The sequence below is a fragment of the Lissotriton helveticus genome, chromosome 12 (assembly GCF_964261635.1).
Source record: "Lissotriton helveticus chromosome 12, aLisHel1.1, whole genome shotgun sequence".
Lineage (NCBI taxonomy): Eukaryota > Metazoa > Chordata > Amphibia > Caudata > Salamandridae > Lissotriton > Lissotriton helveticus.
The window spans coordinates 735,280,737-735,302,507 of record NC_136073.1 but is presented as its reverse complement, the minus strand read 5'-3'; the positions used below and the strand labels follow the sequence as shown (position 1 = coordinate 735,302,507).

At 49.5% G+C, this 21,771-nt stretch overlaps 1 protein-coding gene across 1 annotated transcript in view; it reads left to right on the top strand.

The window, feature by feature from the left end:
• Positions 1–16,544, top strand: part of PLEKHO1 (pleckstrin homology domain containing O1) — a 145,879-nt gene extending 129,335 nt beyond the window's left edge. Inside the window, exon 6 of the mRNA XM_078670863.1 lies at positions 15,751–16,544. Coding sequence (XP_078526989.1) covers positions 15,751–16,467 — 717 coding nt within the window. The 3' untranslated portion in view covers positions 16,468–16,544. The remainder of the gene's footprint in view (positions 1–15,750) is intronic.
• The last annotated feature ends 5,227 nt before the right edge of the window (positions 16,545–21,771 follow it).

Below are 21,771 nucleotides of genomic sequence, written 5' to 3'. Positions count from 1 at the left end.
GCCCCCAAATATCATTCCCCCATCTGAACTTTCACCCCCGCATACCTCCCCTCCATCTCCACCAGCCGAGAGATCCTCCAAACATTACTACCTGCTCAGAGCTGGCGGTAAATGTCTTGTGTTCACTTTCTCAGAACTGGGAATACCGTACAGAAGACTTCAGTCTGTACAGTTATTCCCCATTGCAAGCGGTCTAACTGGTAAGTGAAGACATTCTGTGCAGAGATTCCAGCCAGTATCCATAAATCCAGTCTCCTGGAAATGCTGCACTATGGGCCAGATGCATCCATGGGTTTTGCCCATTCTGGGTCTATGTGAAAATGTGTTCAAGCATATGGCCATTCTTCTAAACGCGCCATCAGGGCCTGTGCAGGGTAAGGGGTAGGAAATAGCAACGGGAGGGGAGGTTGTGTCTGCAGTGGTAGTCAAAAGCCAATAAGGCCATGGGCTTATTCTCTACTGTCCCCCCTAAATCTGTCTGGCCCTGCTCTTTCTTATTTCCAGCTCTAATATTTGGGAGAGCCTTGAAAGGATGTTCGCATAGAAAGATCACAAGAGGTGCCAAGTACATCCAGAGCTGCAGCAATAAGAGCGAAGACTAGCGTGCTGGGGAGGACGTCATAAACCTTTCTTCTCAGCCACCTTATTTAAAATTCATTAGTGATTTTATAGTGCTTCATAATTAATTGTTGCTCGTCCCTGCTTTTAACCTGCTCTTGCAGAACGTTATGTTAGGGTAAAAGCTCGTTTCTATAAGCATGAATGATTCGCAATGTGTCAGACGCTTTCTATTCCTCAATGCGCTCTGCAGGCACTTTAAAGGCCTTTTACAGAGGTAACTGGTTGGACTTTATTGCGGTTAGTTTTAACCATAAAAGCACATACAAATACAATGTACAGTTTTCAAACATATCACAGATATTTTAAAATCAATTGATATATGAAATACATCGACTTAAATTCATCAAAGTGGGAAGAGATGAAATATTAAAAACTGTAAAAATTTAATTTAGGCTACAAATACTTTAAAATTATAAAATATCCCTTAATGTACTCCTTCACTCCCGACGTCTCTACGCTGAAACTAGGTAAAATATATATACCAATTTTAACTGAGCAAATTCCTTCGAGTTAGCCACATTGAGAATAAGAACTTTGCTACAGCGGCCACTATCAATGTGTTGGTGTCAGATTTTAAGATCCTAAAGAATACAAGGTAGTTCTTAATTCCCAAGTTGTTGCACAACTGGATTATCCACTTTCCCCGAATGTTGCCATAGGCCGGACAGAAGAGGGTAACATGAAGAAGAGTTTCATCCTCTATTCGGACCATTCTACTGCCGCCCAAAGACTGAAGCCAAAATCTTCCTTATCATTTGTTTTTATTTTTAAATCTTGGCTTGCGTGGTTGTTGGCCTGAAGGGTGTTCCATTTAACATGAAATGAGGGACAGAGGTCTCTCAAACACAAATTCACACGTTATTTTACAATAAATGTAGCACGAAACAGGCCAGAAAGATTCAAAAGCCGCCAGGCTAGCTGCCAGCCTTTTGACCTTGTCATTCCTTGTTTTGTTTTGTCATAGTTTTTTGTAAAACGTCATTGTTTGTGGGGGCAGTTGGGCCCCACAATGTAAAAATATACGGGTTAAAACCTAAATATTTTTGGAGACAAAAAGTGAACATTGCTGTAGTAGCCTGAGGCATTGAATGGAACCACTATTTGTGCGGATGTGTTTCATGTGAAAGAGTAGAATGCCATCCGTCACCGTGAAGTTAGCCTGTAACTGAAGTGGCCTGGTGGCACACTGCCCCAATGTTGCATGCTTAAGTGGGTGGGAGAAAACGTGAATGATGTAACAACCAACCAATAGAAGAAGAGGGCTAACGGAAAGCCCATATAAGTGTAATCCAGCTATAATATTTGTAAAATCCAATGGTCTTGGCTTACTCCAAATCTTGAATAATCAATAAGAAAGAGCTACTCATCTAACCAAGGGAACAGGGTTTGTAAACTAAAACTAAAGAAAATGCTCTCCTAGGTGAAAATCTGTACTAACCAAATACATTCACTTATAAACACACACACACTCAGCAGCTGTGCTTTTAGAAATGTATATCAACACCGTAAAATATACATTGATATCATATAAAAATATATATTTATAATTATTATAATCAAAACCCTCTTGAGTTATTTGACATATGTATCGTGCTCCATAAAAAACACAATTGTAAGGAAGAATTTAAAACTACACCATAATATTTGCCGTAGGTTGTAGACATATCTACCAATTCATTTCACTGTCCAATTGTATTGTATTGTATTGTAATTGCATTTATATAGCGCTTACTACCCCTGACGAGGTGTCAAAGCGCTTTTCCGGCGAGTAGAACGCTACTCCAGGACCCATAGAGGATTAGTGTTGAATTAGTACAGTGAAACATGCAAGTACATTTTAAGTGGTGGATAGGTTAGTCCGTTATTTGGATTCGGAAAGATAGCAGAAGGATAGAAGAGGAAAAAAAAGGTTTGTATTTATTTAGCGCTTGTTAACCCTGATGGGGTGTTGAAGCACGCTATTCCAGAAACCCATAGAGAATTAGTGCTGAATTAGTATGGTGAAATATGAAAGTAATTTGAGTGGTGGACATTAGTCAGTTATTTGGAGTGAGAAGGATAGCGGAGGAATAAAAGGGAAGAAAGGTTTGCATTCATGTAGCACCTGTTACCCCTAATGGGTGTTGAAGCGCTTTTTTGGTGAGTAGGATGCTACTCCGGAACCCATAAAGGATTAGTGTTGAACATTAGTATAGTGAAGTATGAAGTAATTTGAGTGGTGGATATGTTAATCAGTTAATAATAATAATAATAATAATAAAGCCCCTTTGTTGAGCGCGAACAGTTACCTCCAGCAGAAGTGTCCCGATGCTATAGAAGCAATCAACAGTGAGTAGCCAGACAGTGTCATGTCGGGTCCCGAGAGCAGTTTAGACCAAGCTAAAAAGCCATGTTTTTACAGCTTTCCTGAATAGTGATTCAGATTTAATCAGGCGTATGCAGTTGGGCAGAGTTCCAAAGCTTGGACGCCCCCACTGTAAATGATATGCCGCCGAGTCAGGCTTTCTTAACTCGCTGAATACAAAGTAAATTTAGGGAGTTGGACCTCAAGGTGCGATTCTGTCTGTAGATACATAAACGTTGTCTCAGATAGCTGGGACACCTCCTGTGAACTGACCGGAAAGCTAACGTTAGGGCTTTGAATTCAATTCTTTTTTTCACCGGTAGCCAGTGCAGCTGTTTGATGTGCGCCCAATCAATCTTGCAGCCGCATTCTATATCATCTGTAGTTTTTTTATTAGATACGCTGGCAAGCCCAGGTAATGAACATTGGCATACTCCAGCCTAGATGTCACCATGGCATGAACTATGACCCGGCGAGAGTCTTCTGGCATCAAATGTAGAAATGTTCGCAGGTGTCTCAGCCTGCTGAAACAGGCAGCTGTTACTTGCTGTATCTGTGCCGAGATGGAGAGATCAGCCTCCCATTTTACACCCACATTTTTTACTATGCCGGCTGGAATGCCTATCTCCATTGGCCACCACAGATCTGCTGCAGGTGGCAGGATCTTGCCAAGGAATAATACCTCAGTTTTCTCCGCATTGAGTTTAAGTTGGTTATTATTCATCCAAAGAGCTATGTCCTTCAGGCAGCCTTTAAAATTGTTTAAAGAATCAGTCGTCTGATCTTTAAAAGAGAACACCAACTGTGTATCATCGGCGTAAGATATCGCCCTCACGCCCCAGTTTGCTATAAGCGTGAACAATGGTGCCAGGTAAATATTAAAAAGAAGCAGACTCAATGCCGAGCCCTGGGGCACCCCACACCATAAACTTTTAGGTTCAGACAAATAGGGTTTCAGCGAGACTCTTTGCGTACGGTTTTTATGAAAAGACTTTAGCCAGGCAAGGACTGCCCCTCCGATTCCAATGTCCTGGAGGCGCTGACCAGCCATAAATGATTAACCGTATCAAAGGCAGCCATCAGATCCAGGAGCACCAGCAAAGCCGATGCCCCATAATCTGTGGCCATCCTTACCGCCGCCGCCACTTTAGGAAGCGCCGGATAGAAGAAGGAAAGAGGTTTGTATTTATATAGCCCTTGCTACCCCTTGATGGGGCTTTGAAGCACTTTATTGGCGAGTAGCACACTACTCTGAACCCCTAAGGATTACTGTTGAATTAGTATGGCAAAACATAAAAGTAATTTGAGTGGTGGATATGTTAGTCAGTTATTTGGATTGAGAAGGGTTGAGCAGGGGTAGAAAAGGGAAAAAGGTTTGCATTTATATAGCACTGGTAACCCTTATGGGGTGTTGAAATGCTTTATTGGCGAGTAGCACGCTACTCTGGAACCCATAAAGGATTGGTGGTGAATTGACATAGTGGAAAATGGAATTTGAGAAGTGAACATGTTAGTCTGTTATTTTTATTGAAAAGGATAGTGGAGGGACAGAAGAGTGAGATATATATATTTTTTAGGTCATGGCAGTAGGAGGAGGATTTTGGATGAGTAAAAAGGTTTTTTTGAGGGGAAGAGTAAGAGGGAAGGGTTTAGAAAGGTTTGTTTTAGGGGATCGGTATAGTAAAAGAGGTGTCAGATGATGCAAGGAGGGGTAGAGTAGGAGAGAGTCTAGAAAGGGTTATTTTGGGGATCATAGTATAGGTATGGGGGTTGGGATAAATGAGAGTGGATGTAGAGGATATATTGATAGATGTATAGGGTGAGAGATAGGGTAGTACATTGTAAAGAGTAGTAGAAAAAAGTTTGAGATGAGTCAAAAGGTTGGGCTAGGGGATATATTAGGAGAAGTATAGGCTGCAATTATGAATTAATTATTCATAGACAATCAGTCAGTGCTGGTACATTATGTATTTAAATCCCTGTCAACACAATGCGTTTGGAGAAAATGTTTTCAAGTCTACCTTCTTCTGGACATTCATAAATGTATTTTTTCCATAAATTTTAAATCATATATTTTAATATGAATTACGAATACAAAACATTCTGTATGTTTGCTCTCAGCTGAATCCTGAGCAAAATCAAATAGTCTTGCAGTTAAGTCTTCTCAAAGTGCTCACGGGTTAATAAAAACTCCCTGCTGGCCAGTTCAGCATTGTGAGGCCAATTAGAAATACCAGTTAAACAGTCTGTCTTTTTCTTTAGCTGCACAGGCAGGGCGACTATTTGTGAAATTCTTAAAAAAGGCCCTGGAAGTTCCAAGATTTATCGTAGATCAAGAGAGTGCTACGTCGAACGTAACCCTGGCCAGTCATCTTCAAAAGGAATGATCATTTAGCTAAAAGGACACAGTATAGTAGTTGTTGATAGAGTATCCAGATATGGAGTTAGCTGGCCAGCAGCCTGTTGGCCTGGTTGGTCATGGGAGGTAGTGGCTTCCACTCCCCTGGCGGAGGACGACCTGCCACATTTAGAGATCCCCATCTGCCTGGCAGGGATCTCTGTGCCTTCAGTGGACCTGCTGCTGTTCTGGCACCATTGAAGGCAGCATCCCTTGCCAAGCTGGTGCTGTGTTTGATGTACCCACTCTGGAAAGGTTTTTGTTTTCTGAACCAACGTCTCAGAGTGGAAGTTCAGAAAACACAAATATAATGACCCTTATATGCTGGAGTTTTCTCCCTGCACTTAGGGGCCATTAGACTTCCCTTTTCCCTATTCGGGACCTCATTACGTCTCATGAAAGTCCCTGGTATAGAAAAGAAGTGACAGTCACCATGCCCTAAATAGGGGGTGCATGCACCATTGTGACCTAGCAGCCGTCTGATGGAGGGGCCACCAGGCCAAGAGTTGGGATCACATCCATTGAGCCTAAACTGGCTCATCTGTGTAAACTCAAACCTTCCTCGATTGTAAACAGAGAGGGGGAACTGCAGTTTTGCTGGGGGCAGGAGCACCGTCAATTTACGGCATTGATACCGCTCTACCAAACACTAAATGACCCCCTTAGTTCCCTGTCTTTGCATCCAATAATCTCTTCTATTTCAAAAGATGCTGTTGTTCATGAAATCCCTTAAAAGTGATCCTTAAGACCCAAGGCCAAGAAGGGGAAATCTTGTCATTCAGACGTTTTGAGAAAACAAGGCTGCTATCATGATCACAGTTGCCTTTCGGGTGGTACTGCAGCCTTTGGCATAGAGGGTATATGCAAGACTGGTGGGAATGAAGTGTAAAGGAACTTGATATAGCAATGTACTGAAAAAGGAGGAACTTGTAATCCTTGTTCTCCATTATTAACAAACCTATTGAGAGCCCTAGTTCTTCCGGTAAGTTAGGATGGAGAGGAGGCAAAGCTGAAAGCGCAACTAATACAAACATCAGGGAGTGGAGTGGAGTACTATTAATATATTTAGAGAATTGGTTTTCTTGTTGAGCGCTATTTGTCATTTTACCGTCATTTTAGGTCAGCTGTTGGCCATGCTAATGGTGTAACAGCGAAGCTTTGGACTCCTTGTCAGTTTGACACAGCCAAATTGTGTGGTTTTGAAGGACATGGAATAACATTGTATTGTCGAAATGGTGGAGCTGTGACTCTTAGCCGAAGGGTGGGGGGTCATATCAGTCTGTTGGCTGTGATGTGTAAGTTTTACCTCAGGTACCTTTTATTTTAGATATGGGAGCACTTAGAAGCAGGCTAATCACCTGTATTAAGTCTCAAATAGAAACAGGCACTTCAGCACACTTAGTGAGCAGAAAGAAGCTATTTTAGACCTCTCCTAGTGTGTTCCTATCTTTTTGCAGAGCTTGAGTTAGGCATTAGAGTACAAGGAGAGTGAGTTGCTTCACAGTGCGTCCCCGTGAGCCTCACCAGGGCTTTTGCGGGTGACATCAGATTGTGAGGGGGTTCAAGCAACACCCAGGAGAGAGCGGTGGATGCCTCCCTACTTCCTTCCCGGCACTCACATATACATGAGCGACTTGATCCCAGAATCACTTTGACAGCTTGGGACTACTGATACTCAAAAGAGGCTGAACTCAATGGGTGGGGTTTCTGAGGGCACTGACATATGCTATCACACCTGGTAGCTCTAGGGTGCTGCCAAATGTCTTAAAGATGTGGCTGTGGTGCAGTCTTTACTTTACCAACCTTGGGCTTGCACTTGGCTCTCCTGATTCTTATCTTCATTGATCAACCTTTTAGTATACGGTCCTGAACTTCTGCCCCCTCCCCCCCTTTGTGACACTGTAAGACAAAGTCATCGAGAGACCGGCTGGTTCATAGTCCTGGGCGAGGGACATATAGGATTACGAGGAAGAGGAGGAGGACGCGCTCAGAAAAAGACCAGGTATCTCAGAGTGTGTCTGTACCAGCTAGTGTCATTTGTACAAAGGGTCGTTATTGTTTTCTGCTGAAAGAGCAGGGGACCAGGTTTTAAAAACAGTCCCAAGCATAGTCTTATGTTGAGCAAGAGATTTTGTGGGACTGAAATTCACGTAAACCTTGCGGTGACAGTCAAGAAAGAAGACGTGCATAAGAAACAATGTATAGGTCCTTCCTGATGTGGGGAGCATCTTGCTTGACATCATAGATGATGAGAACCAGAAGAAACCCGCTTAGGCACACCCTTAACCGCATGCGCGCTAGCGGTTTTCCCACTGCGCGCTGCGATTTGAAAAAACCCGCGTTACATGACGAGCTCAGCTCGTCATCAGCGTGCGAGCGGCACAACTCATGGCGTCGAAGCGGTTAAGAGTCACTTCAAAACATTGGCCTGCCGTCATCCGAGGGCACAGGTGCGGCATTTGCAAGTTTATAATATGTGATTTTGTAGATCACAAGCAGTTCTCCCTCCTGCCATCTAGTGTTGGGATCAGAATATTGCAAATGTGTTATTTGGTAGGGTCTTTGTTGTAGAAACGAGTGTGCACAGAATGTCTGAAGGTCACAAACCCAGAAACCCACATTGCATCGGTACACAGACTCCAACTCCGATGATGTTTTCTCGCTATCAGGTTCGGAGCTGGAACTGTATGAACCCTAGATGAAAAATAAATAGATCAAGGAATTGTTCTATCCGAACGGTCTATTGTAAAAGACGAGTAAAAAAGGATGTGTTGGGGGCGTGACCAAGATGGCGTCGGAGTAGGACGCTTTTCCCTGCCTCTCCGGCGCCGATCCAGCAAAGCTGCTGATAGCGCGGCACCTGGTGTCCAGCTCGGCCCCTACTCGGTGGCGGAGGTCGCCGGTGTCCTGCGGTGGTGAGCGGTGCCGTCAGCGAGGTGAGGGATCGCCCGGAGAAGCTGCGGGACCGGCGGAGCTCTGCGGCCTGTGGATCCCCGGGCTAGATTAGCGGAGGCCGGCCCGGCGAGTCGCGGGGCCCACCGCGACGGAGGAGACCCTTTCCTGCGCCCCGCCCCGTCCTGGGTCATTCTGCCTCGGCCCGCCTGGGCTGCGGGCTGTCGGCGGAGGCGGCGAGGGGCGGCTGCAATCACCGGTGAGGCCTGGGGGTGCCGGCGAGTGGCGAACGGAGAGCAGAGAGGTTCCGGAGACCTCGGTGAGGGGCGGCGCCACTGTGCCCCGCCGGGGTCCGGAGTAGCACCTGTAGTGCGGCGAGGACCGGGCTCCGCGAGGGCCCCAGGGAGCCTAGTCCTGGTGCGTGACCCCCCGCTCTGGACGGGGGAGGTACGGAGGGAGCCGACCAGCTGACGGGGCCCGTCGAGGGACGAATTGGTGGTGCTGCCGGCACCTGGTGCAGCGACGGCCTCGTGACTGCTCCTGGGGTGGTACACGCCCCGGGCCTTTTGTGGACTGGCACGGCGCCACCGGTGCTGTGGGAGAGTACCTACACGGCGGAGGGTCCTGACCTGCGAGGAGTGTGGGGGCCCGGGGGCACCGGCCAGGAGGTGTAGTGGAGGCCCCGGGCGCTTCCCAGAGGCCGCTTTTACCCGATCTGAGGCTGCTGGACTTGATGCGTGGAGACAGGCGCAGGCCCTGTGGGGGTGCTAACAGTGGACGACGATTCCAGCAGGACGGGAGCGATCGAGGCTGGCGCGGCCTCCTACGCTGTTGGAGGGCCTTAACGGCTGCGTTTGGTGCCAGAATGGATGGTGTGTGAGCCGAGGGGACTGCGGCTGCTCATTGCCTGTACCCGGACTTCCAGAGGGGGCTCCGGTCATACGCTGCGAGCTGGAGCGGGCTAGGGGTGCTGTTGGGGGTGCGTACCTGGAGGCCCGGAGGTGCTCTGGTTGAGGAGCGTGGCGCCGCCATTTTGCCTGGCTCGACCGATTGTTTGAGTGCGTAGCGCTCGCTCCTGGACTTCTGCTGTCTGGATTGCTTTCGTGCACCGCCTATCCAGGGCTTATCGTAGCTGCCTGGGGGCCTCTTGACTTCTGGGCTTTGCGCACTCCTATCTCCTGGTGTCTGGGCGCCGGAGATTCGCTGGGAGCCTCTGGCCGGGAGCTGTGTGGCGGACACGGAGTGGGGCTGCCCGCCGGGGCCAACTACTGCGCCTGCAGGCCCAGCTCTGGGTACTGCTTGGTTCTGGTGGTGATTGGTGGAGCGTTCGCCCTGGTGCAAGGCGCCCGACATTATGGCTAACCAGGCCCGCAAGGGACGCGTTCTGAAGGACGGCGCAGCTAGATCGTCGCAGCAGCCGGCGTCCCCCGGTGCAAGTGGGTCGCCCAGGATGTCCGATGACGAGGCCCCGGCCACTAAGGCTTTTATGACCGAACTTTTTGCTTCCATCAAAGAGGACATCTCCGAGCTGCGGGCGCAGCTGGCCTCTGATCTCCGGGAAGTACGGCGAGATGTTGATGGGATTGGAGAAAGGGTGGCGACTCTTGAGGACCATGATTTGAGCACGGCCAATGATGTCCACTTACTCCAGCAAGACGTCATTCGCCTCACGGAGCAGAACTTGGACCTGCAGGCACACATGGAAGATCTTGAGAACCGCTCCCGGCGGAATAACATTCGCATTAAAGCGGTACCGTGGGATGGTGAGTCGGGAGACCTGCGAGGCTATGTGCAGGAGCTGTTGCTGCAGATCCTGGATGAGGACGATGTGAAGGATATCCAGATGGATAGGGTTCATCGCGTTGGTTTGCCTAGGAGAGGGGGGGGGCTGCCCCCTGACATCCTTGTCTGTGTTCATAACTTTCAATTGAAGGAGCGCATCCTCCGAAAGGCTCGGGCCATCGATTCGCTGCAATTTCGGGGCCATCGTCCTCAGCTTTTCCAGGACCTAGCAGCGTCTACACTTCAAAAAAGGAGGGATTTCCGGCCGGTGACCTCCTTTCTGCGGGAACGCAACATCGCCTACTCTTGGGGGCACCCGTTCAGGATCATCTTCAGGTGGCAGAATCGACTGATGCAGATGCGCTCCCTGCGGGAGGCGAGGGAGCTCTTGGGTTTGGAGGAGGTTGCACCGTCCCAGGGGTCGAATGCGTCCCCATCTCGGGGGCGACGTCGGTCCTCCTCGTGGCATAGAGTGGGGTCCTCTCCTGCGCGGGGGCGTCCGGACCGCGATGCCAGCCAGCAGGAGAGGGGAAATGCAGTGGCATCAGTAGTTTCAGCAACGGTGCCGGCGTCACAGGCCAGCTCTGGAGCGGCGTGACGGTGACTTGATACTACGGATCGGCGCTGGAGGGGCATGGACCCCCCCGGTCTGGGTGAATGGATGTACTTTCGGAGAAGACTCCCCAGACCGTGACCTTGGGAAGAACCGAGATGGTCTTCCTGACCGGTCCCCGGAGTGGTCGATGTTTCGTGACCTGTGGACCACTGGGACTGATGAGTATTTTCTGCACTGTTTTTGTTTTGTTTCCACTTTCACTGTCCCCTTTTCCTTCGGCCTACAGGGGACTTCGGCTGTTGTCTCCTCGCCGGCCCTGGGAGGACTTTTGGGTACTTTGGATGGGTTGTTTGGGGGTTTCCGGGGGGGGGAGGGTCTTGGGGGGGCTGTTTGGGGTGTTGGGGTTGGGGGTGTGGGGGGGTTCTGGTGGTGACGCGGACGTGTTGTGGATTGTGTCATGTGGTGGTGAGAGGGAAGGTGGGAGGCGCTGTTGGTATGTGAGTTGCGGGGTGATTTGGCGCGGGGCTCGAGGTTGGGATTGTGGGGTGAAGGATTGGCGGGAGTCTGCTTTTCATATGTGTTGTGACCGGGGTTCCTTCTGGCGGGGGTGGTGGGCATGTTCCAGAGTCATAGAGGAGTCTAGTTTTTTGTCTCACGATGCCTGTTAGCTTAGGGACATGGAATGTTAAGGGACTGAACTCTCCGCAGAAAAGGCTAAAGGTGTGGAAATATATAACGGACCACCAATTGGATATAGTGGGACTTCAGGAGACTCACCTTGCACGCAAAGATGAGCTGCGTCTTAAGCATAAGGCATATCCCCTAATATACAGATCCTCTGCGTCCACGAAGCATAAGGGGGTGGCCCTCCTCTTCCATGCTTCGCTGCTTTTTCAGCCTGTGGCGGTGCGCACGGATAGGGAGGGCCGTTGGTTGATGGTGAAAGGGCTGGTGCGGGGGAGGCTGTGTACTTTTGTTGTGATGTATGTTCCTAATACTGGCCAGAATAAGTTCTTGCAAGGCTTGCTGCATAAAGTGGGTGATTTTGTTGAAGGGCGGTTGTTCCTCATGGGGGACTGTAATTTGGTGTGGGACAGGGCGCTGGACTGCTCAGGCGCTCGCAGGGCGGATACTGGTGTGTTCTCGGAGCTGTCACGGCAAAAGGTTGCGGACATGGGGTTGGTTGATGGGTGGCGGTTTATGCATCCAACGTCCAGAGATTACACGTTTCATTCTCATGTACACCACTCATATTCACGATTGGATCATGTATTCCTCAGCCAGGCTCTTAGAGGAGATGTCCTTGACTCCACCATACTGCCCATCTCGGTCTCGGACCACAGCATGCTGGTGCTTACTCTACGCTGGTCGTCGGCAGACACCGGGCAACGGAAATGGTATTTCCCGGCTTCGGTACTTCGGGACGAGGCTTCTAACAAGGCGCTGCGGGTGGCCATTAGGGAGTTCTTTACCCTCAATCCGCCGTCCGATACCTCTGTATCCAACACGTGGGATGCCTTTAAGGCGTCCGTCAGGGGCACATGTTTGGGCCTTAATGCACAACTCAATCGGTTGCGACGTAGGGACCGGGAGGCCCTGGAGGCTGAACTGGCTTCTCTCGAGCGGGCGCATAAACGCAACCCCTCGAGGGTGACCCTCCGGCCTCTTACGGCGGTACGGGGGAAATTGAGGGCACATTACAATAACAGGGCTGAGTTCACACTTCTGAGATTGGGCCGACAGTCCTACTCTTGTGGTAACAAGGTGGGGAGGCACTTGGCCCGACAACTTCGTGACAGGCGGGAACGTGAGTACATTGGGGGGATCCGCGATTCTATGGGTCAGTTGCAGCACCGGGACGAAACAAAGGCGGCCATCTTCGGACGCTTTTACTCGGATCTATACGAGGGGGAAAGGCTGGGAGCGGCTGCCCAGAGGGAGTACCTGGGGCGTCTGCATCTTCCGCAGGTGTCCAGGGAATGGAACGAGCTATTAGGGGCCCCGATTACCAGGGAGGAGGTGCTAGAAGCTATTGCGAACTTGAAGCTTCACAAGGCGCCTGGCCCGGACGGTTACACCGCTGTGTTTTATAAATCTTACGCTTCCGAGATCTGCGATTTCTTGGTCACCCTTTTTAATGACATGGCCACCTCCGGTTCCTCTACTGGCTCCTTGGCGGAGGCGATGATTACGGTCTTGCCGAAGCCGGGGAAAGATCCAGCGCAATGCGCCTCCTTTCGCCCGATAGCGCTTCTTAATTTGGATGCCAAACTATACTCGGCGATCCTGGCACGTAGGCTACAGGATCTTATGCCGGCGCTAATCCATCCAGACCAGTCTGGCTTCATCAAGGGGCGCCAGACGCATGATAACACTCGTCGGGTGGTGCATCTAATAGAAAAGGCAGAAAGATTTCGTATTCCGGCGGTCCTAGTGGGCCTGGATGCCGAGAAGGCCTTCGATAGGGTGGACTGGGGGTTTCTGTTCAATACCATGACTGCCTTTGGTTTTTCGGAGGCTTTCGTCACTATGGTGAAGGCTAATTTCTGCTGCCCCCGGTCCCGGGTGGCGGTGAATGGTCATATGTCAGCGTTCTTTACTCACACTCGGGGAACTAGACAGGGTTGTCCTCTGTCTCCCCTGCTGTTCGCGCTGAGCATCGAGCCGCTAGCGGTAGCGGTGCGGGAGCACGTCGGGATCCGAGGTCTGCCATTTGCGGGGGAACAGCACAAGATTTCGCTTTTCGCGGACGACGTCTTGTTCTCTATTACTGATCCGGAAAACTCGCTGCAGTACATTAGGGAGGTCTTATTGGAGTTTGAGGCCGTGGCCGGTTTTAAGGTCAACTATAGCAAGTCCTACATCCTGAATCTTACCCTTTCGCAGGTCGAGAGGGATCGGGTACGGCCGCTGACTCCGCTGGCCTGGGCCACAGGTTCGATTGTCTACCTGGGGGTCCATCTGACTCCGACGGTGGGCGGGCTGTTCCAGGCCAATTTCCCATCTTTGTTGGCGAAGTCCCGGACGGAATTGGATAGGTGGAAACCAAAATTTCTGTCATGGCTGGGCAGAATTCATGCCGTGAAGATGGTTCTCCTCCCTAAATTCTTATATTTGTTCCAGGCATTGCCTATCCCCATAGACAGCGATTTCTTTCGGCGGCTCAAGACCCATGTATTGCGTTTCGTTTGGCAAGGGGGTCAGGCACGGGTCTCCTATGCGGTTCTTCGGCGGCTGAGATCTGAGGGTGGAGTGGGGCTCCCTGACCTGCAGTTATATTACAAAGCCGCGCAACTGCGAGTGTTGGTGGAGTGGTCGCAACAAACCTCCGAGAAACATTGGCTCCATATGGACCGCTGCGTTGCCGGCAGGTCGATCTGGGACTTAGCCTGGAAACCGAAGAAGGACCGCCCTCTCAACGCATATATAAGCACTCCTACGAGCACAGTGTTGAAGGTGTGGGACTCGCTAGCGGCGGACGACCGTTGGACCACGTTCCCTTCGCCATTTACGCCCTTGCATTGCAACCCGGCTTTCCCTCCGGCGCTTCGTGAAGGGCCGTTTGCGGTGTGGAGGGAGGGGGGGTGTCGGGCGTTGACCCATTTGTTCCACGGCTTGGACACCCTAACTTTCGCTAACTGTATGAGAGATTATGGGGTCCCCCAGACTGAACAATTCCGGCATGTCCAGCTGCTTCACTGGGCTACGTCACCTGGGGTGGTGGAGGCTGCTACGAGACCGCCGACGCCGTTTGAAGCCTTTATTTTACGAACGTCCACCATGAAGGGGGCCATTTCCTTCATATACAAGTTGTTGCTTCAATCGTCGGTAGCTCCTCGACCTCGATATATGGGGCAATGGGAAGACATGCTGGGGCGAGATATCTCGGATGTGGAATGGTCGGCGCTTTGGCGGGACCTGACGACCTTTAACCATTCCTTGCACCTGAGGGAAGCCCACCTCAAAACGGTCATGCAATGGTATATGTGCCCGACTAGGCTTCACCGCATTTTCCCGGCGACCTCGGATAAGTGCTGGAGGGGCTGCGGACTTCTAGGAGACTTCCGCCACATTTGGTGGGACTGTCCGGTGATCCGTCCGTACTGGGAGGAAATCCTCTCACATATAAAGGAAGTGCTGACTTATCCCATTGATGAGTCTATGGCTTGTGTCCTGCTAGGGCTGCGTGACCCTGGACTTGTTTATCAGACCAGGGCCGATAAAAAGATTTTGTGGCTATGCCTCGGCGCTGCGAAGCTCACGCTGGCCGCGGCCTGGAAAAAGAAGGATGCCCCGGCAGTGTCACTGTGGCATGCACGACTCTGGAGGTTGCTCAGTTTGGAAAGAGTGGCGGACATCTTCCTTGGCCAGTATAAGAATTTCCGATATCAGTGGGGTCCCCTGGTTGACTTTCTCTCTAAGGGGTTACCCTCAGCGGTATGTCCGGCTTCATTGAGGTCGATGCACCTCTTTCAAGTGTAATATGGTTGTGGACTGAGTGTTGAATGAATGGCGTCACCATCAGGGGGGGAGGGTGGGGGTGGGATGGGGCGGTTGGTTGTCATGGTTTATGGGCTGTGGAGGGTCCACGGACTGCTTATCTACACAGCTTGTGTGGGACTTGGAGGATTGGGGCCCAGCTTATTGCAGCACTGGTTATCCTGGATGGCCTGGCCTAATGATGGGCTTGAAGGCCGATTGGTACTGTGGTCCTAGTTGCTAAGTTGTCTCGCTCCTGGCCTGGATTTGCCTGTAATATAATTTGGAACACTGCTGATGCATGCACTATGATTTGCCCTGATATGGAGTAATGTGCGGTTCCTCCGCAGCCCTTTGTTTATCTGTTTATTCTTTCTGCAAATCAAAAATAAAAATTTTACAAAAAAAAAAAAAAAGGATGTGTTGACTTCCAGTGTAAAGTGATTTTGCACATTTCTATATTAAGAGTTCATTCCTTCCTATTCATTTGCCACACGTCCCTATAGGCAATATAATTACATTTGTTGATTGCCAAAACCTTGATGAGGCTTTGAAGAGCCTCCCTAGCTAGCAATGGATGGAAATTGAACAGGGTAAAAGGCCTTTTTATTTGAAATGTGTAAATGACATTCTCTGTAGTTCTTCAATAAAGACTAAACTTCTCTTATTTATTTATAGGCATCTACCTCAAACTCTGACGGAATGTTGACCTTAGATCTTATCCAAGAGGAAGATGTCTCTTCAGAGGACCACGGGACCTGCCAGGAGAGTTTCCGGGTGGATCTGGATAAATCCGTGGCCCAGTTGGCCTCCACCCGGCGCCGATCTGATTCCGAGAATGCGCGCCCACTTGAACAGGGGCGTTCATCGAGTCTTCCAAGGAGAGAGCCAGTTTCTTGGGAAAGGCGCTTACAGTACACTGACTCCACGGACAAGGGTACCACCTACACCCCTCAGGTGTCCAAAAAGCTCTCGTACTCTGAGAAGAACAAATGTGCCTCCTTGGAGGAAATCCTTTCTCGCTCGGACTCTGCCCACAGAGCAGTGCTGAGAAAGGGTGTTGAGGCCCACCTCAACACCACAGAGACCGAGCAGCTTTCACGGATACAGGAACTCATTGCACTGAAAATGGAAAAGACTCAGAGACTGCTAACGGAGACACAGACCTGTGGGGAGGACAGGAGAAAGACAAAGGAGAACTCCTCTAAGCCAGACTGCGAAAGCATCTTGCAGGAGACAGAACGGCTACTTGAGGAGGCCACTTCTAGCTGGAGCCAAGCTCAGAAGGTGCTAGAGGAGATTAAAGGGCTTAGGGACCTGTACAAACAGTTGGAACAACAGCCATCAGATCCGAGGCACAAACAGAGCCCCCAATATAGAAAGAGTTTCATGTGAGAGCGAGTGTTTGCCCTGCTGATGATGAGAACACACAGTGAGCGTGGATGTCTGGTGCCGTATCTAATGCTGAAAAATAGAGAAATAAAGGAATTTAAACTTTACAAACGTGTTTCAATGAATCAACCAGGTTCTCTGAGTTTCAGAAGATATCTCTCGTTCTTAATTTTTGTCCAGTAAGAGTTGGTGTTCATACTGTCTGTCTTTCATGATATCAACGTCGTTTTCATTTCTTTCCAGAATGCAGGTAAAAACAACTCATCCTAAATTTCTGCATGGTGAGAGTAACTGAGATATTTGATTTGTTAGCTTGTGGCTACATTGGTTCCGTTGAAGAGACAAAAGTAGTACATAGTAAGCCTACGCAACTAGATATAGGTGTGTGAATAGTAATTATATACTCGTCTTGAGGAGGCAGTGGTGGGTTACGTAGTGGATGCAATATTATTGTGAGTATATATTATCAGCCTCATGAACCAGAATTAATACAGAAGCAAAGCACCCTTCACTGACATTCATGGCTTACAACTTATCTGTCGAGGGTAGGAAGTAAATCACAAGGTTTACTCTACAGAAAGAATAGTAAATGCGTGGAGGCACATTGAAACAGGAGTTTGGGGCCTTGAATCACAAACAAAATGCAGCAAAAGCATGGGAAAACACAACACATTATTGTCGTATGAGAGAACGGGAACACAACTAAAGACTAGAAACTATGACATTCCAATAATAGGATAAAATAGGTTAACTGCCTAGTGTTCTGAATAGTTCTTTAATATTGTTGTACCTTCTGCTGCAATCGAAGGTACAGCCTCCATCCCCAACGCCTATAACGAAGCCACAATTCCACACTGAAGAAGTAACAGTTCGCGATTTAGAGAGTTCATTCCCCAGTACCCTCTGCTGTCATTGTGGTAAGTGCAGTCCACTATTCTTGTGTTGCAGTAGTTACCTAGTTTGAGAATTGAATGATCCAACCTGACTCCTTGATTAAGAAGGTATTCCTGATTGCCCTTTCAGTGATGTATTCGTGACTCCCCATGTGGTAACTCACCGATGAATTGTAATTGAAATAAGACTCGACATAGAGCCCGATGTTTGTAATTAGATCGTTGTGATTATACAATCCTGCCCACTCAAGTATGAGCTTCCCTCATGATCTTAATTGGCCATTATACTCATCAGTCTGTACCTAAAACAACCACTACAATCATCACTCTTATCAATTCCTAAACGGTATATCAAGGATATCCAATGGCCGGTGCATATTAGGGAAGATTTTTCATCTCTCCCGCTTCTTGCCTTTGACCTGTTGTGATCTTCCTGCTTTTCGATCAAATCAAATAAGGATAGGTTTTTCTCTGTTTTACTTTCTCTAAAAAAAAAAATTATAGTGCTCTTGTCTGTCATGAGGGCTTATTAGCGCTTGCTGTGCAGCAGGAGAACTCAGAAGAAATACTAATCATTACTAGGATAATTACTTGTGAAATTCCCGGGTCTTCAGTTGTTCAGCAAAGACAAGAGGGATTAGGTGTTTTCTCATTGTCCATGCAATCGAGTTGCAAAGTAATGCCCCATAGACTTAGAATTTTAAATGTTCCTCATAGTTCATTGTTAGCCAACTGCTGAGTGCTACCTGGTTATTAACGAACCCAATTTATAGGTCCCAGCCGCAGATGTGGGCCTATAAGGAAGGAGAGGGCCTTTAACACCTTGGAGAATGGCTACAATGTCTCTCGAAGATTCCACCCACTGAAGGTGGAATGTTCTAAATTAAACAGGGAGAATACGAATAAATGGTCTACACCAGCCATTTTTGCCATTCCCCTATCTTCAAAGACGCTCTAAACCTTCTAATAAAAGAACAAATCAAATTAGAAACAGTTTAACGTTGGAATTTAGGGGCAGATTTTTCATGGCTGGGAACCGGTACAAACTCACAAAAAGTGACTAAACCAGCTTAAATCTCAATAAGCCATTTACTTTCCAGGAAAGTCTGAAAAGTTCCTAAAAAAATAACACAAAGTAACACTTTGTGCTGCTTTTCATTACTTTGCATCAAAGCGGTGTTCAATTAGTGGAACCTGGGCATTCGCGCGTTAACACATTTGCTTTTGCATCTAAGACCTAGCTGCAATCAAAGGAAGACAGGGCTTTGCATCAAAACAATTACACGTCCTCAAGTCAGGCACAAAGGAGAAATGTTTTCATTGCTCCAACCTTTTCAAACTTTGCATGAGGGCTGCACTGTCCAGCACACATACAAAGTGGGAAACATTTTATAGTTAGTCTAGGCATATTATTTTTGACTGGTCCAGTGCCCTTCTTCTACAAAGCCCATGCCAGATCTCAAAAACTGGGGGACGTGGCCACGGCGGCGATCGGAACGGCCGCCTTTCCGTGAAGCTCCTCCACACGGGCTCCTACCGGCGGCGCCTACGATGTAACCAGCCCCTCCTGCACGCCACATCTTTGCAGATCCGAACATTGATGTCGCCCCGATCATCTGGGTGACCTGGGAGTCCATGGGAACGGCCTGAGGCGAGAGCTTGGCGGAGAGGGAGCGGGGTCTATGGACCTCGGCGCCATCTTCTCTCACTGCGCCGAACCGCTGGTGAGTGCCGCGCGCTGCCTGGCCGCTGTGCCTTCGCCCTCATTGGCCTCCTCCGGGGGGCTTCTCGTGCGCGGTCCGGCCGGTTCGGGCTCCCGGGTGGGGGCAACCGGCTCCAGGCGCGACCCGGGCCGTGCGGCCTGTTGGTGCCGGGGCCGGGGCCTCGATTTGCGGGCCTGGGCCGGATACTGGGCGGCGGGCGGGGACTCTCGCGGGGAGGCGCCGGGGGTGTGTGGGCTTGGCGGCTGGGTGGCGGTTGAGCACCGCTACGCGACTTTCGGCGGCCCCGCCTTAACAGCGCTCTAAGGGCTCACATACCCTCCATTCCTCCTGCTCTACGCGGCAGGAGAGGGCCGTTCCCCCGCTCCACCATAAGCTGAGGACGCCCTGGCCATCTTTCCTCAACCACTGGAACCACAACACTGACTGGCCAGACCCGCTTCTGGCTCCCCTTGACCGCACACCACCAGTAGCTGATACCACGCGGTTGGCTGAGCCTTCTGGAGTCTACTAGGGCTCTGCGCTGTTTTACCACTTTCAAGCTGACCCACCGCCTGCTCTATCTCGCCCACGCCGTCCGGGCTGCCAAGGGGATGGGGAAGAGAGACCCCAACCAGAGGAAGCTAACCTTCGACAAGGCCCCACTCCTTGACGCAGACCCCCCGCCTGACTCGGCGGCTGGGACCTCCGACTCTTCGGACATGGGTGACGCAGCGGCTCTGGTAGCCACGATGATGGGGGAGATGTGCGCCGGCTTCAAAGCCCTCGACACCCGCTTCGACAGCCTGGAACAAAAGCTAGCGGACATGGGGTCCACAGTGCAGGCCCACGACAGACGGCTCGATGTGGCCGAATCACGGATTTCGGACATTGAGGATGGCGCCTCGAAATCGCTGAAGAGGCTAGAGCGAGTTGAGAAAATACTGAAAGAGGTGGCCATTAAGAACGAAGACTTAGAAGCGCGCAACAGGCGCAACAACATTCGCATTCTTGGCGTGGCGGAGACTACCGCCACGGGCCGGTACGACACCTTTGTTGAACACCTCCTGATCGAGCTCTTTGGCAGGGACACCTTCACGGCGGGCTTTGTTGTTGAACGTGCACACAGGTCTCTGGGGACCACACCTCGCCCAGGCCAGCCACCTCGACCCATTATTGGTAGAATCATGAACTTCCGCGACCGCGACGCCGCACTGAGTGCGGCGCGAGAGGCTGGGGAGGTGCAGTGGCAGGGCAGTAAGCTATCCTTTTTCCCGGATTTCACATTGTTGGTCCAGGAAGCTCACCGCAAGTACAATGGTGTCAAATCCACTCTGCGGAACCTAGGTCTGAAGTATGGTATGCTATACCCAGCACGATTGAAGGTCGACGTAAATGGCAGATTCCGTATTTTTGACTCTCCTACAGAAGCGCAGGACTTCTGTCATGGGTACAAAAAGAAGAACTCGCAGTCGGCAGCGGGATCACCCCAGAACTCTCCTGCCCGAAACGACACTCAATCCAGTGCCGATCTTTTTGCCGAAACGGGCCAGGGCTGACGTCTCGGCGTTGTTGGATGTTGCTCCCTTTGTAATGTGATGTAACTTGGATGTGGCAATCTGAAAACGGTGTACTGGGATGCACAGCAGTGTTTGTGCAGGAATTTCGTCGAGTTTATAGGTGCCACATAAGTAACGTCAGGTGTCCCTCGGCGTTAAATAATCACAAGCGTAATGTGAGGTCAGTGAACCGGTGAAATGTAAAAAGCGGAGAAAGGAAACCGTCCAACTCCCCTTTTTTATTGCATTATATTAGACACACACGCAGTATTTCGATCACTTGAACTATCACCGCTAACCGGCCACCCAGCCTTTTTTCACTTTCCATGATCACATGACTAAGAACACATGACCTTTAAACAAACACCGGAGCCGGCAGTTAGACTGCACCAGCGTTGACGAACGGAATGCCCTTTGGCAGAATCCTTGAACCATACCCTCAGGTTAGTCCTGTCTCCCAATTCTTGAGAACGGATTACCGCATGTAATTGTGTACGTGCTTCCCGCCGTCACTTGAAAATAACTCGCCACGCATATTTTTTCTCCCTCAGATTTATTCAACCGCTACTTTCAAAGACGGTTTCCTTTCTCCGCTTTTTACATTTCACCGGTATTTTGGTTGTACTAAGGGTGACCCCATAACTAGACACCTCGACTTTTGTCCCATGCCCCCCACACCTAGCTGACACTTATCATACTTACACGGTACTTTTCCCTTTTTTTATCGCAGTATCCCTGATGAAGGGGCACAAAATGGCCCCGAAATGCATTGGATGTGGATGTATTTGAAACAAGGAATACTGTTATGCTCTGAAAATAAGAGCGAAAATGTGCAAATTACAGTAGCAAATGATTACTGATTTATGAAACAAAAAAGTGAATAAAATACTACGAACTACTGATGAAAAAGTCTGGAATTCCTAAATATTTGGGAAAACATATTGTGTGCACAGAAGGATGAGATCAGTGGTTCACTGACCTCACATTACGCTTGTAACTTGGATGTGGCTCTTTTTATAACTCCTCTCCATATTCTGGTTGCGGGCACGCTTGGTGGGAGGCCCGCCTGGAGTAGCGTTGCTACCCCCGATGGCACGGGCCCTGTTGTTGACTAGTTCTGGGACCTTTCCACATTTTTGTTTGCAGTTATTGTGT